The sequence below is a fragment of the Camelus bactrianus genome, chromosome 1 (genome assembly GCF_048773025.1).
Source record: "Camelus bactrianus isolate YW-2024 breed Bactrian camel chromosome 1, ASM4877302v1, whole genome shotgun sequence".
Lineage (NCBI taxonomy): Eukaryota > Metazoa > Chordata > Mammalia > Artiodactyla > Camelidae > Camelus > Camelus bactrianus.
In genome coordinates this window covers 10,846,594-10,865,463 of record NC_133539.1, presented here as the reverse complement: position 1 = coordinate 10,865,463, position 18,870 = coordinate 10,846,594, and the positions used below count along the sequence as shown (strand labels likewise).

Genomic DNA, 18,870 nt, shown 5'->3' with positions numbered 1-18,870 from the left:
ATCCAGCAATCCCACTCCTAGGCATATATCTGGAGAGAACTCTAATTAGACAAGATACGCACATCCCAATGTTCACAGCAGCATTATTCACAATAGCCAAGACATGGAAGCAACCTACCTGTCCATAATGAGTGGATAAAGATGTGGTATATACATACAATGGAAGATTACTCAGCCATGAAAAGGAATGAATTAATGCCATTTGCAGCAACATGGATGGACCCAGGGATTATTATACTAAGGGAAGTAAGTCAGACAAAGATGAATATATGATATCACTTATATATGGAATTTTAAAAAAATGGCATAAAAAACTTATTTACAAAACAGAAACAGACTCACAAACATAGGAAACAAACTTCTGCTTATCAGCAGAGAAAGAGGAGGAGGGATAAATTAGGAGTTTGGGATTTGCAGATATAAACTACTATATATAAAATCAATAAACAACAAGGTCCTACTGTATAGCCCAGGGAACTATATTCAATATCTTGTAATAACCTACAATGATAAAATATGAAAAATAATATATTTGTATATAACGGAATCACTCTGCTGTATGCCAGAAATTAACACACTGTAAATCAACTATACTTCAATTTAAAAAAATGAAAAGGACTTCCCCTAAAATGAAAGTCTGATCACATCATTGCTTCTCTAGTCACAAAAGCTGTGAGACTGACTGGCAGAGAGGAATTTCCCCAGGCCAAAAATTGGGTTGTGACAAAGGCACTCAGGGCAGACCATAAACCTGATATCCGCTGTGCACTGAGCGTTCATCCTGTACCAGGAAATCCCACATCCAGCCTAAGCGCGTGGAAGAAGGAGCATCTTCCAGGCAAAACCAGAGACTCTGGCGAGTGGTGACCGTGGAACCTTATCACTGACCCTGCGGCATGGACCTGTGAGGAATTAACATCTCTCATTCCCCAGCTGTGGCCCCACCCCGCCTTTTCCATGGTCAATAAGCAAAAAGCAAAGCAGCGTTTGACGTAAGATGGGAGCACTGTCCCTTCACTTGACACCTGCCTCACCTTTCTTCTCAGAAAGGTTGAGGGAAGTGTTAAAACACTTGCTTTTTGGGGGGGAGAATTAAAATCTAATTAAAACAGTATCTCTGGTTCCAAGAGCTCACAGTCCATTCAAGAGGACAGATATGTAAATAAAGACTGAATTACAAGCAGCTCGGAGAGGTCTATTCTAACTATGGTAGTACATTATGAAGCACCATAGGAAATGTATTGCTTTGAAAAAAGAAAAATGCCCAACTCCTCAGTCTTAACGTTAATTATTTCGGCAAGCATGGGATGTCCACACACTCTGAAATTCTCTCTGTTTTTAATAAATTGCTAATTTCGACCAGGTAACATTTCCTTCCTTTTCCTCCATCTCAGCTCAAGGTGAATTTTTCAATATAGACAGCTTCAGTGAAACTTTCATAGGTCGAATCATATTTGCTAATAGTCAATTTGTGACATTTATTTTCTAGACAAATTCATCAATTTTTGACTTCCTTTAGCAGAAAGCTAATGAAACACTGTATTCAATAACTTAAACCATATTTACTTCCCAAGGAAAAATTAAAAGCTATGTCGCTCAAAATCTCTCTCCTCAGTTCAATTCTAATTTACCTCTAGAAATGCCAAGTGTTTTCAGGCCTGGAAACAGTTACAAGAAAAGGTGGACATCTGTTCATGTGAACTGAGTTCATTTTGTGAAGTTCTAATAGTTAATCTCAGAGCTGCTCTAAGTTTTTTTTTTTTTTAACAGAGGGACTGGAGATTGAACCCACGACCTTGTGCATGCTAAGCACACGCTCTACAACTGAGCTATACTCCCCACTCAGTTCGAACATATTTATACTCTCAATAGTTTTATCTCCACCTTTTATTTTACAATCATAAGTGATTTAGCTACAATGTAGGATTTTTTTTTTGTAACTGAAGTGTATTTGATTTATAATGTGTTAGTTTCAGGTGTATAGCAAAGTGATCCAGTTATATATACATGTATATATTCTTTTTCAGATTCTTTTCCATTATAGGTTATTAGAAGATATTGAACGTAGTTCTCTGTGCTACACAGTAGGACCTTGTTGCTTATCTATTTTATATATAGTAGTGTATATCTGTTACTCCCAAACTCCTAATTTATCCCTTCCCCCGCACCCTTTGGTAACCATAAATTTGTTTTCTATGTCTGTGAGTCTGTTTCTGTTTTTGTAAATAAGTTCATTTGTATCATTTTTTTAGATTCTACATACAAGTGGTACCTCATGCCAACATAGGATTCTGATAGCAGAAGCTTTGAGTGCATTTTGTATTTTGCTAATTTACCACTGAAGCATACAGTTGCTCTGAGCATATGGGACCCGTTCACACAACACAAATAGGATAACAAGAAATGAGAACTCACAGAATAAGGCTGCTATTGTATCTGCCTACCTTGTTTGGGGAGGGGAGTGGGGATGTGTGTGGGGAGGCGATGGTAAGCGGGCAGGGAGAGAGTACAGAGGAAGCCCGTGGGCATTTATTGCACTATTGTCCTGTCATCCACTCATATATGGGTTTGTCTTGTTTCAAAACGATGTGACAGACAAAGGGGCAGAATGGAGGCGCTGGTATGGGTCTCACATCCAGGTGCTGAGGCCACCTGGCACCTGCAGTACCGTGGCCTCTCTCAATGAGCCAAGAGAAAAAAACAGACCAGGTTAGGTAGCATGGGCTGAGGTGCCAAGTGCACTCGTGGTGGGGGGTGGTTAAGGGGAAAGGCAGGGGCATAGCTGTGGTTACATGGTGGCTGAGCAGTGCTGGATCAGGGATTTAGGTGACAAAACTGTAAAGAAAGAGTGTTTTTGGTGCTTTGCGTTCTGCATTTCACGACAATGTTGGCTCACATGGTCTTTTGGAATCCCGTCTCATAGCTGGACTAGCAAGACAGCTGTGGCTGTTTCCTTAGTCTGAATGTATCAAGTTCAATCTTTTCAAAGTAATGACAGACCGGGACTTAGCCTGTGGACTCTGCTAAGCTCTCAGTCCATGCTAGTGTGACCCAGAATCCTATGGGCAGAGAATCCTCTGACCGGTGTGTCCTGGGCCAGAGAGCAGGTTGGGGTCCCTCCTCCAGCTGGGACACAACCCCAGACTATAGTTCAGGGCAGCTTTTTTCAGAGTGATGCCAAGTGCTAAAAGCGTCTCAAGGGTGGGCTCACTTATCTTTACCCCTTTTCAGTGGTTAGTGAACCAAAGCAGTCTTAGGACCCACAGTCCCATCCCTGTTGGCCTCAGACATTCAGAAAATTAAAGGCTGCTATCTGCCCACTCTGGACACAGCATTGGTTGGGGCCCTTCCCAGACGTGTGTTCCGTGGTCATTCACTCACTGATGGTCACTAGCACGCGGTTTAGAATCTACAATAGGTATAAATGGAAACTTAACATAGAGTTAATTCTTGATTCTGGGGCAAGCAGGTGGGTTTTTAGATGCTTCACCTTGGGCAAAAGAACCTTTCTGGGCCTTGGTTTCCTTATTTGTGAAATGACAACACTGGTTTCTTCCTGGTTTGGCCGTCATGACGTGTAAGTAAGAAAACACGTGGAAAGCACTTGGTATGATGGTAGCTGGGAAGCAGCCACCATCACTATGATGCTGGGTATTGAACTTGGGAAGCAATGACATCTCTCCTGGGACTCTCTTGGGCTGGTGGCACTTGGAGTAACTTGGAGAGAGGACTCCTGCTCCTGGGATCTTGTGACAATGGCTGTGTGGTTGGGGTGTTTCTGAGGCTTTGTAGAGAATTCGGCAGTGCTCAGGGTGATTGTGCCCTAAGCGTGTGATTTCAAGCTTGACGCACATTCTTTGCAGAGCAGTTGCCAAGGAACGAGGCAATCCTGTGACAGAATACCACCTGGTGTTTCAGTTTGCTGGTCCAGAGGGTTTTGGGTGGTGTCAAACTTTGTCACTGGCATTCCTGGTCTCCCTGAAACAACCACATGAGGAGACAAATAAAAGGCTAAAAACGCAGACCCAGCTTGGGAACCTGCAGACAACAGACACTTCGTTATTGATAGTGATTACAAAGATGTACGGGATTTAAAAACAGTAACACCAAGACTGCATACTTAATCCACAGCCTGGCACTTGGCAAGACGACTGATAAATTGATTATCTTGGGGAGTCCTGGGCGTGGCCCCTTGGCTCTACCCTCACTAGATATGTGACCACAGATGAGTCAGGTCACCCCTCTGAGGTCACCGCTGCCTTCCTCAGGGTGGATGGGAAGTGAATCAACACACACAAGCAGAGAGCAGGCACCGGTGACTGCCCGCACCACTTCCTAAGAGGCGCTGTGAAGAGGTGGCTCTCGTCCCTCTGTTCTAATGCAGCTACATCAGAGCACACAGAGCTCGGGGTTATGAGGCAGAGAGGACTGCTCTTTCTATGTGAGTCCTCAGTAAAGGGGTGTAGTGTGACGTTAGTGATCTCTATACTCCAGAGTGAGTGGCTCTTTGGCTAATAACTTCTGGTGATTATGTAAAGCATTTCTAGCCCGTTGAGTCAAGAAGAATTTCTAATGATGTGAAAATAGCGACCCTTAAGAAGAGCTACTGTGATCACGTGGCTTGATTAACATTTTTTGCAAGTTGAACATGGATGTAACGCACATAAACTCGACATTGACAAAGGCAGGTGCTCCTCAAATAAACTCACAAGATCTTTGTCATCCAAGGACAAAAGCTTTCCCTGGAGACATTAAAATTATAATGAAAGTTACACCTGAAACTAATATTGTAAGTCAGCTATACTTAAATAAAAATAAAATTAAATAATGAACATCAAGAAGAAAACAGATGCAAATTTGATTTTACAAAATTTGACAATCAACCAAAAGAGTAAGCTATAATCAAGACATTCAGTCATTTTCATATTATTTTTCATTAAAGGTTATTACAAGATATTGAATATATATATGCATGACTGGGACATAATGCTGTACAGCAGAAACTGACACATTGTAACTGACCATACTTAAATAAAAAAACCCCGACATTTAGTCCGTTACAAGCCGCTTTAGCAGTTTTAAGAACAAGAGAAATCCCAGTAGATAGCTCAGGGGCAGCCTCCCTAGGTAACATGGGGATGGAGGGGAGGTGAGGACCGGCGGCAGAAGGTTCTGGAGGACCCTGTGAGGGTACTCTCCAGAGGGACTCGTCTCTACTGGTACAAGCCCTCCCCTTGCGGTGGGGACAGAGTCTGAGTGGGTCTTGTTGCTGTGTCCCTACTTCTATCTCCTCTGAACCATGAAGCAGCACAGAGGGAGAAGCGGCCAGTCCCCGCCCCCACAATGGGACCAGGTCTGGAAACCAAGGGTCCTGGCCCCGCCCCCCAGGGAGGGCTGCCTCTCAGCAGGTGGAAACCTCACCCACGGGGGCTCCTGCGGCGCCGCCCTCGTGGCTGTGGGTGGAGCTAGGGCACCGCGGGGAGCAGTGCGCACCCGGAGACCAGGGCAGGGAACGCCCCATCCCCACTTTTCCTCAGGGTGAGCACGCTGCGTCCCCTCCAACTAGGGGAACAGTATTCTATGGACCAAAATGAGCAGGACAAGATGCTTAGGTCGCTTCTGGACACACAGGCAATCTGAGAGATGTACTTGAGCTGCTGACGTGTCAGATTTTTGGAGATGATTTTTGGAGATGATAGTTGGAGTATTTAAAATCAAAGGTGTGCTAGAAAACTGGTCAGGATGACAGGTAAGCCAGTGTGTCCTGTGGCCGATGGTCACCCAGCCCACAAGGGACCTGAGCCCGGTGCCATTGGTCAGCCTTGGTGCCAACCTCAGCACACCGAGAGCTGCGGGCTGAATCCACATGGAGATCCAGGATCTGCACTGGTTTTCAGGAAAAGCCCGGAAATTACAAAAGATCCTGTCCAGTTTCAAGGTCAGCCTACTGTGGCCACCCAACCTCCATCACAGATACAGCCTTTACACCTGGAAGACAAGCTCAGCCAGGTATCAGCCAGGAGGCGAACTTCAACCTTTGAAGCTTGGAGACGCCAGACTACAGTTAGACCCTCCCGCTGGGTCACCCCAGTCTCTGAAACAAGGCTGAGAGTCAAGCCTCTGACAGTCCCACAGGAGGCCCCAAGAAAACTGCGGGACAAGGAAGTGGCGGGCGGCCTCTAGTGGCCACTGATGGCCACGTGTCACAGCAGGTCCTTGACTACGGTGGAGAAAAGGTACTTTCGATCTCCTGTAATACAGCAGCTGTCCTGAGACTACAGAATAAAGAAACCAGGAAGAAAAGATGTTTGTAATTACATCTTCAGTATTTTGCCAAAGAAAAACCTCAAATACTAGACAGCTGTCCTGCAAATAAAATTAATCCAGGCAGATTCTTTTGAGGATGTATTTATTAAGTTGTAAAACCTTGAATAACTTTTATTTAAAAAACTCAAACTGAAAGAAAAACTAGGAAAACTAGAAACTTCAACATCTTTCACAGAGGGTTGCAGGTGTCCTTTTTAGTTATTATTTTTATTTTTATTATTATTATTTTGCCTAAAGAAAGGGGAGCTATGTTTCGGAAAGCTTCATCGACTGGTGAACTTCATCTTGGTCTCCACTTTATGTCTGTTACCCCATGAAAATGTCTTTTCAAAGCGGTGTTATCTGCCCACGGAGAATTTAAACAGGAGTCATCATCATTTTCTTCCAATTTCTGGAAATAAATGTGTTTTACTCAGGAAGGCATCGCAGGAAAGTGTTTGGCAGAACCGAAGACCAACCTCCTCGCTCCCTGCCTCCCCAGAAGCAGGGTATTTCTAGGCTCTAATGCAGGTGGACACCTGGTGGGGCCCCACAGCCCTGGAGAGGCTGAAGCTCAGAAAGTCTCCTCTCCACATCCTGCAGAACACGCTGCCCCTTAACTGCCCCAGTGCTGTGGGGAAGGCATGTGGGTGAACACCCAGGCGCCAGCTCTGTTGAAAACCCGTCATTCCCCTGGTACCTTGAGCTCCTCCTGTCTTCTGTGGTAATGCAGCATCAGCTGTTTCTGCTCCTCAGGACTAATAATAGGCTCTCGGGCTGGAGCTCCCTGTCCCCTCTGAAAAGATGAGGGTTAGGGTTTGCAAATTGCAGGTTAGGGCATCCTTGTAAGGACGCCCCAGGAAGTTACAGCAAATGTCTTACACTTGCCTTTGTCAACTACTAAAGATAAACAGGTCATCCACTTCCATTTCTTCTCCTCCAAAGTGAAGTATCAGGGGAAGTTAGGTCTTTGGCAGCCCCTCAAGACCCTCACAGGAGAGGCGGGGTTGTGCCATCTCAGTCACAGCCATTCCCAAGTCAACCACCGCAGGCCCAGTGGGAAAGGGGCAGAGATAATCACGGGGGGGAGGGGCTGCTTCCCCCAGTTGTAGAGATGATTTGGGAGAGAGCACACCACACAGCGGCCTGCAGAGATACGGCCCCACACTGTCCTTACGGCCACCCCCCCACCCCAGCCTCCTTCACAGGGGATCAGCACTGAGGCAAACTTGAAAACAGAGCTCTCAGCTGTATTTTTCATTTCAAGAAACATTTTTTAGTTACCTGGAGCCCTATTTTTAAAGCTGAAATTAACAAGGCAGACTCTCCTTTCCCCCCTAATTAAAACACACCCTAGGTATTGTCCTCAATCCATACTTTCCTCCAGTTTTTGTAGCTCTGTAAAGAGGCCAGTTTTACTTTAAGCCTGGACCAGCAGGACTGAAGTGTCTGCACGAGGAGTTTAAATCTTTCAGATTCACTGTAAATTGCCGTCAGTTTGAAAGTAAGTGAAAAATAGTGGTATGTCAAAGTAAAAGTACTTACTTGTTGAATCTTGACGATAATTTTGGTTTTTTCATTTTTCCCCACGTAGTCGGAAAGCTTCTTTGTTCTTCTTAACTCTTTGGCAGCCCACCACAGTTGTGCCTCTGATTCTTTGATGACATTCAGTCCTGCCTGGGGCCATGGTAAAAACCAGCTTTAGGGTTGTCAGGACACTGCCAGGCACCCTGGGTGCAGGGAGGCTGGCCAGAGCCCCTCCCAGCGTGGGACAGGCTTCCAGCATCCTGCCCTCCCCCACCTACTCAGAGCCCTTGCTCATTCCAGCACCTTCCCTGTTAGTTTCAACTCAGGCCCTAACTCCAGTAACTTCTTGCTCTGGGAAGGGGGTATCCTATCTCATGGGCACTCTCATCTGTGATAGGTCCCTCTTAGATGGATTTTTTGGTTACTGCCAGGGAAGACGACTGGAATCCTGCTGGGTGTTGAAATACAGAAGTCTGCAACTTATGACAGTTCGATTTCTGACTTTTTGACCATATGATGGTGTGAAAGTGATACGCATTCTGTAGAAACTACACTTCAAATTTTGAATTTTGATCTTTTCGGATACACAGTGTGATACCTCGTGACGCTGGGCAGCAGCAGCAAGCAGCGCTCAGTCAGCCTCGCCTGCCGGTGATCAACCCGCACACTTACAACCACCCTGTACCTAGACCACTACTCTGTTTTTCACTTTCAGTACAGGATTCAATAAATCACATGAGATATTCAACACTTTATTATAAAAAGGGCTTTGTGTTAGATGATTTTGCCCAACCATATGCTAATGTCAGTGTTCTGAGCACACTTAAGGTAGGCGAGGCTAAACTATGATGTTCAATAGGTTAAGTGTATTAAATGCATTTTTGACTTATATTTTCAACTTATGATGGGCTTATGGGGATACAACCCCACTGAAAATCAAGGAAGAACGGTCTAGCTATAATGGGGCTGTTTGTTCGCTCCTGAATATTCCAGTGATTTAAGATGGCTCAGAGGAATAGATACCATCCCATAGAATAAGGAATAAATGAGAAAAACAAAGGAGAATGGTACATAAACCTAGGAAAGTAACAAGGAGCAACAGGTAAGGCTAGAACACAAAATTCCATGCAAAGGAACCAGTATGTTTGGGTAGAAATAGGCACCAATTAGGTTTCTAGCTTTTCAGTGGCCAAAGAAAACGAGAGTGTTTTCAGTTACTCCGGCTGGCCAGCTGCACAAACCTTGCGCCCCTGTGTGTCTGTGTGCGGGCCAAACCCGCAGCCAGGAGCGCGTCCTCGGGGCGTCCCCTGAATTCACGGCTCTGCTCTGAAGCCTGGCCCAGCAAGTGGAAAGCTGCGCATGAAGCGTAAACTACACCAGAAGAGGACGGCCAGGTCTGGGGGCTTTTGCTCTTCGGGGAGGGTGTGAACCCACCTTACAGACGGCACAGGGGCCACATACCTGAGTTCCCGACAGGTCTTCTTTATTTTCAAATTCCATCCGGATGGGATCGTAAGGTGGCAACCCCATGGGATACACAATCATCACCGCACCTCGAAGCTGGTCCAAGGCGTCTTTCACCATCTCCATGGTAACGCAGACGCTGGCTTCCACTTGTTTCTAAAAGTAGTTGCAGCCATTGTTATCTAAGACACAGCTAAACAATTCAACAAGTTATCAGTCAAGTTCTTGTACAGCCCCGTGCCACATACTGCCAGAGTAATGAAACGAACCAAACACAGCTCGCTCCCAGTGACTACAGCCTACTTCTGGGGCTGCGCCACGGCCACCACGACCTGGATCACAGAGCAGAACACGAGCAGCACCAGGGAGACTGCAGTGATGTGCAGGGAATGGTTCAAGAGGAAGGAACCCCAGTCCAGCAGTACAGACGGGATGGGGACCAGGAAACAGTGCAGAGAGGACAGCATCCCAGGTGGCCCTTCAAACGCAAGTGGAGTGACTGGGTGAAGATGGGAACAGGGGGCTTCAGAACAAGCAGCAGCAAAGAAAAGCAGGTAACAGCCAGCAGCCCATGCTGCTTGGGGAGGGGAAGAGAAAAGGCTGCTGGCCGGGCCGGCTGGAGCCCGCTTTGGAAGGGCCATGGACGCCAGGCTGTGGAGTCGGCACTGACCGTGAGAACAACGGGCAGCAGGTGGAACTTCCGGGAAGAGGTGGTGATGCTGGGAGACTAACCTTGCAGTGGGTGGAGCACGGAGCTAGGCAGTGGGGAGACCAGGCAGCAGGCTCTGAAGAGTGCAGGGGAAAGGTGTGATATAAAGGATGTATCTGATCTCTGCCCCCTGCTTCTGGCACTGCTCCAGGCACAGAGCTTCAGAACCCCTGGGCACTTTGTAAATGATCGGAGTGTCCTGTTATTCGTAACGAGTCTTTCTGACCAAACCTGAGTTCATGCCAACAAGGTGTCCCACATGAGCCCTTAGATAGTTTCATGGCCGGGGGAGGACAGTCTCCCCAGGAAGCCTGAGCTGAGATTAGAGGGCTGGAGCTTTCGGACCTGCCATCACCAACGCCTGGGGAAGGAAGGGGACTGGGATGAACTCAATCACGTGGCCGATGATTTAACCAATCAGGTCCAAACAATGAAACCCCGATAAAAATTCTGGACATTGATGCTCAGAGGAGCTCCTGGGTGGAGAACACACCGACGTTCTGGAGGGTGGGTGCCCGGAGTCCACGGAGGAGGAGAGGGCACGGAGGCTCTGCACCCCCACCCCCAGCCTTGCCCTATGGGTCTCCTCCATCTGGTGGTTTCTGAGTTGTATCCTTTACGACAAAACTACAAGAGTAAGCACAGCACGCGCTCTGTGAGTCACTCTAGCGAATTACTGATCCTGAAGGGGGTTGTGGGAACCTCCAAATCAGTAGCCAAGTCAGACAGAAGTGTGGTTGCCTAGTGTCTGAAGTAAGGGAGTTCTGGTTGGAGACCTCACCCTTTAACTTGTGGGGTCTGCGCCAGCTCTGGTGGTCAGCGTCAGAGATAAGCTGAACTGCAGGCACCACCCACGCGCTGGTGTCTGAACACAAAGCTATCAGGGAGCCTTAAATAAAGTGGTGACTGCGGAAATGAAAGGAGGAGGGGGATTTAAGATGCTTCATGGGAGCAGAAGGGACAGGACCAGACTTAAGGCATACGGGCATCCGAGAGAAACGTGCTGAAGGTGACACCGAGGACCACAGCCTGGACAACTGAGACACTGGTGACTCTGTTAGTAGAAGTGAAAAGTCTGCAGAAGTGCCTCCGCCTGGGTACAGAATACAGGGCGGAGGAATCGATGAATCCCTGTGCAGGGACCTGAGACCGCAGTGCTGGCTGGACTTTCAGGTGGACCCACCTAGGAACCAGCTGAAAACTCAGGCTGCAGGTGGAGGAAGGTGCTAGGGTGGAGGACAGAGATTTCAGACTTATCTGCAGAGAGTGGAATTTGTATTTGGCAGAGAAGGTAACATGTTTAGGGAGAAAGAGCAGAAAGAAATAAGAAGAGGGCCAAGGGCCTGGTCGGTGAGGCCACTGGGAGCGAGCCCTCACCTGCTGGCCCACTGCGTTCTGACCTACGGGCTCGCAGGGCAGGTCTGGTGAGGCCGGTGTGATGGGAAGTTGGGCCTGGCTGCCCGGAAACTCGGCAACTTTTGGCAAATCACCTCAGCAAATGACTGAAACCCCTGTGAAATCCCTCTCTCTAAATTATGAAATGACTACATAAAAATACACACAAAGGGAAGAAGTGATAGGAATGAACAGGAAGGATTTCCACAGAAGAAAGTCTTGGGGGGTGAAGAGAGCCGAGAAGGGTCCAGGCCACCACTTTCATAACAGGTTCTCAGATATGCCAATCTGACAAGATGTTAATAGTTATTATCTGTACTTTTTAAAAAGGTTCTGCAGTCAGATGCATTTTGTGAACACTGGACTGAACCGAAGCCTTCCCTGTAGGCCTTCCCAGAGCCTTCCCTATGTTAACAGGCACAGAAGGGCAGTCTTTCCTGAGGCACTTAAAGGATTGGTTAAGAGCTTGAAGAATTTGGGAAACCATAATTATGCCCAGTGCACCGGGAGGACTGGAAGAAAAAGCAGTTATCAAGTGAGAAGGCCTGCGGTGGACGGTGGTAGCAACTAGCAACAGCAACACAGAAAGAAAAGCATCTGATAAAAACATTCATTTCTTTAAAAATCCTGAAATTCTTTTCCTCCAGACTCACATTATCTGTATGTGAGTGGTATGACTTATGTTTCTCCTTCGATGAAATGGTTTTTGCGTAAATACTTCAGACGATTACAAGAAGCTAACGCATAACAGACACGTGCTGGGTCAGCCAAGTGTCTACAGACCTGGCAGACGGTTCACATCCCCTCTACTTCACTTTCTTTAGTTCTTAACAGATACAAACTACTGTAAATAAAACAGATAGGCAACAAGGACCTACTGTATAGCACAGGGAATTATATTCAATATCTTGTAATCTCTAAAATAGAATATAATAAAAACCAAAACTGAATCACTCTATTGTACACCTGAAACTAACATAATATGGTAAATCAACTATACTTCAATTTAAAAAAAAGTTAAGGAAATAAACTCACATATGCATCAATTCATATTTGTACCTCATTTACACAAGCCAGTAACATTTTTTTTTTTTTTTTGCCTGACCTGCAGAAATTGGGAGGATTGAGGACAACTGTCATAATTACGAAAAGAAAAAGCTAGGGCTCACCCCAAACATGCTTGTTTCCCTTGCCTCTGGAAAGCTTGAAAAGAAGAAAAGAAAAGAATAGAAAGAAAAGAAAGGAAAAGGCTGGTTGGCAGATAACTCTGGAAACCATAACTGGAGTTGACATTTCAAAAGACAAGATTTAGAGCATCACTTAGAAAGCTAACCTTAGATATTATCGCTTTGGCTTCTTCTATAGTCTTCTTCAAAACTTGCTTCATTTTTTCATTTGGAGCTATAGAAATAGAAAAAGGGAGGGGGAGAGAGAGTCATCTTTAAAACTCTTAAATATCCTAAACCCTTCTGTCTGAGTTGGGGAGGAAGTGAGCTGAGAGAACGTTCAGAATGGGATTCAGGGGAGGGACACAGGAAAGCTGGCTCTCAGAAGTTAGGTAAAAATCTCTCAAACCTTATATTCTTAATAAATAACAGTAATACTTAGACATTAAAAATACGACAAATATAACATTGTATTAAAATAGAAGTGATTAATTTAGACAGTTTTGGTTTAAGGATGATAAGGAACTGGCTAATAATAAACTGGTAACTGTTCTTATGAGATACTGTTATTTTTTTCATTGATGCAATTCCTTCCAAAAAGCAATCTCTCCAATTTGAGAATGAGTTTAGGTATAAAAAGATATGGCAGACAACCAACAATTTTCTAGGTTAAAATTAAAAGGAAAAAATACTAGAAATTCCTATTACCTTCAATACTAAAAAACTTTTTCTGGGCATACAAAGGCCTTATGGGACACTTATGTATTTCTTTTGCTCCCAGTACTGTTTTAAGGGTACAGTAGTTACTTAGGTGTTTGTTAAATGATCAATTACCGTCTTTTAAACAGAGATCTTTATGCTGCTTAAAAGGGATAGGCCACCAAAATGGATTATCACCCCTTTTTCCCTCCAGTTCCACATGAGCGACCATGCACTAAAAGCAGAGTAATTTCCTCAGTGCTCCAACATGTCCTAAGCTGCTCTGTACAAAAGAGAGGCGGGTCCTCAATTCAAGTGGAGACCGCCAGGTTGATATTCATTTCTTTCTTCAGCACAGAATCTCTAAATAAACCCTGATCTGCACACTGTAACAAGCCTACCCTTCAACACATTGTCAATGATTACCCCCCAAACTATCAGGTTGAACCATATGAAACTGCCAATTTTCAACCATCTGTTGCTTACAAAACTGGTCATTTCATATGGTTCATGTATTACATTTAAAGGCTAGGGGGCAACTTACAGGAAGAAGACAGACGCTCCCTTTATCCACCTAAGTCACACTGGATTAGCATTTTGCCACGAGGAGTTACACAGGGCAGTATTTCATAAGTTTGTATAGAACTATTGAAATCCATTTTTTGACTTAAAGAACTGCTTTCACACTGGTTGCTATATTCAGGCAGACACACAGAAGAAAACTATTGGATTACCTTGACCATTCCTTCGTCCAATATCGTCCTTTTTAAATACTGAACCCCCACTGGGGACACACTTTTCACCCCATTCATCTTTCAATTTCAGTTCTTCAATCTGGTCATCAGTCAGTCCTTGCATATTAGGAGGGAGAAATATGCCATGTTCTGCTAATTCTTCCATTTCTTAAAAACAAGAGAAGTTACACAATATGCATCACTATCATCATCGTGACACCTTACACCTCATCAGAATGTGAGCTCCCTAGCGGTCAAGGGTCTCGCCCGCTGGCTGTTTTATTTAACAAACACTTAGATGCCAATTTGCTGTGTACTAGACCTGTCCTTGACCTTTGACAAATGCTCACTGATTCGTGAGCAGAGGTCGACAGCAGCAGAGAGTTTAGGATCTCACCCACCGTCACAGGTTGCAGATTCTGCGCTCCAAATCTCTGTGCTATGTTGTACTTCCTAGCACTCAGGAGGCACAAATTAAAATTCATTAACAGTCTGCACACCTAGTCCCACAGGGCATTACATTTCTCCAAGTGCACTGACAAGGTTTATCTCTTTTCTCCAACTTGCAGCTGTATCACCTGAGGCTTGCTCAGGTCATACTGCCACTACTGTGTGTAAAACTTTATATAAATACTTCATAAAGAACTTATGCACCCCAATGTTCACAGCAGCACTATTTACAATAGCCAAGACATGGAAGCAGCCTAAATGTCCATCGACAGATGACTGATAAAGAAGATGTGGTATATTTATACAATGGAATACTATTCAGTCATAAAAATGACAACATAACGCCATTTGCAGCAACATGGATGTCCCTGGAGAATGTCATTCTAAGTGAAATATGCCAGAAAGAGAAAGAAAAAGACCATATGAGATCGCTCATGTGGAATTAAAAAAAACAAACATAAATACAAAACAGAAAACAGACTCACAGATATAGAAAAGAAACTTGTGGTTGCCAAGGAGGAGGGGGGTGGGAAGGGGACAGACTGGGAGTTCAAAATTTGTAGATACTGACAGGCATATGTAGAATACATACACAAGATTATACTGTATAACACAGGGAAATATATACAAGATCTTGTGGTAGTTCACAGAGAAAAAGAATGTGACAATGAATACATGTATGTTCATGTATAACTGAAAAATTGTGCTCTACACTGGAAATTGACACAACATTGTAAACTGACTATAACTCAATAAAAAAATGTTAAAAAACTTATGTAAATCTGTGGACTACTACTCAGCCATAAAAAAGAATAAAACCATGCCATTTGCAGCAACATGGATGGACCTGGAGATTGTCATTCTAAGTGAAGTAAGCCAGAAAGAGAAAGAAAATACCATATAATATTACTCTTATGTGGAATCTAAAAAAAAAAGAAGACACAAATGAACTTATTTACAAATCAGAAACAGACTCTCAGACATAGAAAACAAATTTATGGTTCCTGGAGGGAAAGTGGGTGGGAAGGGATAAATTGGGAGTTTGAGATTTGCAGATACTAACTACTATATATACAATAGATAAACAAGTTTCTTCTGTATAGCAAACTGTATTTAATATCTTGTAGTAACCTATAATGAAAAAGAATATGAAAATATATGTATGTAAATGTATGACTGAGACATGCTGTACACCAGACATTGACACATTGTGAACTGACTATGCTTCAATTAAAAAATAATAATTTATGTAAATCAGATCATGGTGGGGGGTGGATTTAAGGCAGCTCACGCCCTTCTAAAGTGCCTGACATAGGAAAAGACTGATTTTCTACTATCATGTTCACTATTCAGATGCATGCTTTTTATTTTTCCTATTCCATATATATTCACAACCAAACGAATCTATGTTTTAACCTTGTAAAACTGCCTTTCTTTCTTTCCTTCCTTCTCCCTCTTTCCTCTCTCCCTTCCTTCCTTCTTTTTTCTTCGATGTGAAAAAGGTACATGGAGCTAAGTCTTCCCACCGCACTGTATGAAGACACCAGGTGGCCTGCAATAATACAATACTATGGAACAAATGCTGTGACTTAACGGGCTATTTATGGGATATCTATTGTCTCTCTCCCCACCAGACTGTATCAAGAGGGCAGGCGGCTGGCCTCATTCATCCTTGTCTTTGCTGGGCTTAACATCAGAGCCTGTCTAAATCAACTGTAGATGAAGTGAATGGGTTTTAAGTAGAAAGTTCCAGTGCACTGCGCTGCTCCAGAGCGTTGAGAGGACGGTGACAAAATACTGTAACATGAGTATCAGGCTGTTTCCTGGAGAAGGGAACACCAAGGGAGGCAAGAACACCAAGGCTTTCTCCCTGTTTCTCACCCTTGAAGGCCATCCCAAAGCTGGGTGGTTCACCACCGGAAACTGCTCTATCTCAAAAGTCTCAAAATATGATATTCACTTTTCAAAAACGGCCCCACTGGTCGTCCCACCTCTCACACTTGTTAAAATCCACTACACCTCCTCTGGGGCCCAGGCTTTCGGCTCCCTCCTGTGCCTCTTGCCTCTGTACCGGGTCTATTTCAGTTTGTTTGCTCACAGCTCCCCAATCCCGGTTCCAGGACCCTGGGGCGCGGCCGCCCCACTGGCTCCGGGCGCCTCTCCACCGGTGCGCCGGCTCTTTTAACCATCTCTAGCGAACCCCACTGTCCCAATTCAAGCCCGTCTGCCACATATCTCTGCAAATCACAAACTTGACCCTGGCCCCAGCCTACTCGAGAAAGCCCCTTGGGTCCCGCCCAACTTCCTCCGTCTCAGATGGCCCCGTCTCTTCTTCCCTCCTGGGCCCCGCACGGCCCGGGCCCTCATCCGGCCCTGGCTCGGCTCTACCGCCCCGGCGCGGGAACTCGCCGCGCCAGGTCGCACCTGAGCAGACGCGCTGCACCTTAAGCCGCGCGTTGTAGACCCGGGCCACCTGCACCGTGAGCTCCTCCAGCTCTGTGCTCCCCGGCGCCTGCAGGAGGAACTGGCTCTCGTCGCCCCGCTTCACGTGCAGCAGAACCATGGCCCCGCCGAGGCGGCGAGAAGGCCCGGGATGCGCGGCCCCCGGTCACTCGCCGGGCGAACAGCGAAGGCCGGACTAATCGCTGCAGGGAGGCCGGAACCCGGGGCTCGGACGCCGGCGGGGCTGGGGGAACTGCACCCGCTCCCGGAAGTGGCTGTCGCCAGGAGCAACAAAGAAACGCAGTCTGAGGGGCCACCGCTAAAAGTCAGAACCCGAGGCTGGGGAAGCTACGGTGCGCGGAGACCCGGCCCTCCACTCCCAGAAACGGTCCACACAGCCCGAGAGAGCCGCCGGGCCGGCCTGCGGGGCCAGATTAGCCGAGTCCTGTCCCGGAAGTGGCTGTTGTCCGGGCAACCATCAAACAGACCAAGTCGTCGGAGGGGATCATAGGCCCCCAGTCGTCTAGCTCGTGGCCTGAGATTCCACCCAGGGAGATGGGTGGGTGGGTGGGAGGGAGGTTGCTAGGTCGGGAAAGAGTGGGGTGGTGGGCACCCACAGGTGCCGAACCGTGCGGCAGCCTCCCCACCGCCGCTCCTAGTCTTAGCAGTACTTCCGCCTGCCGCAGTTTCACTTCCGGAAACGAATCTTGCTGTTTCCGGTGTGGAGAGTCTTGGAGAGGTTCTCTCGGTTCGCTGAGCCCTGGTATCTGTCACCTCTGCTTTGGTTTTTAGCACTCAGGGGTCAAGGAAAGTGCCCGTACTCCTTCGTGCGAGCCGATTCGGATTCGCATATCTAGAGTGGCTCAAGCAGTTGCGTTCAGAGCGACCCTCCCTTAACTAGCCAGCCAGTCACAGCCCAGCAAATGCTAATGGAAGGGCTTCGGCGGCGCTGTTTTTTCCAGGCGCCGGTGACACGGAGGCAGATCCAGAGTCACTGCTTTCATGGAGCTTATATTTAGTGAAAATGACAAAGAGAAAACAGAAACAGACTGGCAAATTCAAATAGAAGTATAAAGGAAACAAAACAGTAATTGGCTTTTTAGATTGGATACTCAAGGAATGTCTTTAGGGATGGATAACATTTGCACTGAGCCTTTGATAATAAGGCGCTGGCAAAGCTGAGATAGTGCCAGGCTCCTACCCCTGGTTATTTCCTTCTACGGGCCATTGCTGAATGCGAGGTTCGAATATTAAAAGCACCTGCTACTTTGTATACCCAAAATTTTGGCTCCCTGCATTAAAACTGTATACCTGGAGTTCTGGGGCAGGGTAGAGAAAGTGTGTGACTGTAGGCCTGGAAATGCCCAATCTACGGCTTCATAGGAGGACTGTTAGACTGATACTGGATGGAAGAGGGGATGGCGCCCAAGGAGAGGAGATGTGTTTTCATCTCTAGTACTGTTAGGGCAGGAATCACCCAGACCCTGGAACATGCAGTACTGGTCAGACTGGCAAATGTCTCTCTTCCCCAGAGGGAGAAAGGGGCATACTGTGTTCTCTTAGCTCCTGACTTTTGGGGTTAATAATAAGATCATCCCCCTATTTCTCCTGAATCCAATTCCACATCCATCAGGCCAACTCCTGCTTAAAACTTGTTTTACAGTTTACAGTATAGCCTTCTAGGTATTGAAAACCATTTATCCACAAACTCATGTATTACAAGGTTTCTGGGTGTAATTTTTAATAATAAAATGAATGAAAAGTATTAGGAAACCCATGTTTGTACTGAGCATCCAGTTTTGTTTAAATATGTAGTTTATTAACTACATATCTGATGGAAAGTCTGCCAGATTGTCACAGATTAAGCCCTTGCACCAACTTTAATCTGTGCCAGCACTGACACTTGCCTTTGTAGTCCTCTTAACTTTATTCTTTTTTTGCATTCCCTTCAGTGTTCTCTTAAGGACTTTTTCTTCTC

At 45.8% G+C, this 18,870-nt stretch overlaps 1 protein-coding gene across 2 annotated transcripts; it reads right to left on the bottom strand.

The window, feature by feature from the left end:
- Window positions 1-6,392: 6,392 nt before the first annotated feature.
- CFAP298 (cilia and flagella associated protein 298) lies at window positions 6,393-17,380 on the bottom strand. Of its 2 annotated transcripts, XM_010956590.2 has the most exons (7): window positions 16,875-17,360; window positions 14,001-14,168; window positions 12,735-12,802; window positions 9,295-9,453; window positions 7,852-7,983; window positions 7,007-7,102; window positions 6,393-6,718 (listed from the first exon to the last, which is right to left on the bottom strand). In XM_010956590.2, exons 1-7 carry the CDS (start codon window positions 17,011-17,013, stop codon window positions 6,608-6,610), a joined length of 873 nt encoding a protein of 290 aa, XP_010954892.2. In that variant the 5' UTR covers window positions 17,014-17,360; the 3' UTR covers window positions 6,393-6,607. The 2 variants fall into 2 exon arrangements, with proteins under 2 accessions (XP_010954892.2, XP_074216707.1); XM_074360606.1 differs by lacking the exons at window positions 6,393-6,718; window positions 7,007-7,102 and adding an exon at window positions 7,121-7,755 and having other exon boundaries at window positions 16,875-17,380.
- Window positions 17,381-18,870: the final 1,490 nt, after the last annotated feature.

Coding starts and splice junctions, on each gene's coding strand:
- CFAP298 (XM_010956590.2), bottom strand. CDS start 17,013: ATGGTTCTGCTGCACGTGAAGCGGGGCGACGAGAGCCAGTTCCTCCTG. Junction 12,803..14,000: donor TGGACGAAGGAATGGTCAAG/GTAATCCAATAG, acceptor CTATTTCTATAG/CTCCAAATGAAAAAATGAAG. Junction 6,719..7,006: donor GAAGACAGGAGGAGCTCAAG/GTACCAGGGGAA, acceptor ATTTATTTCCAG/AAATTGGAAGAAAATGATGA.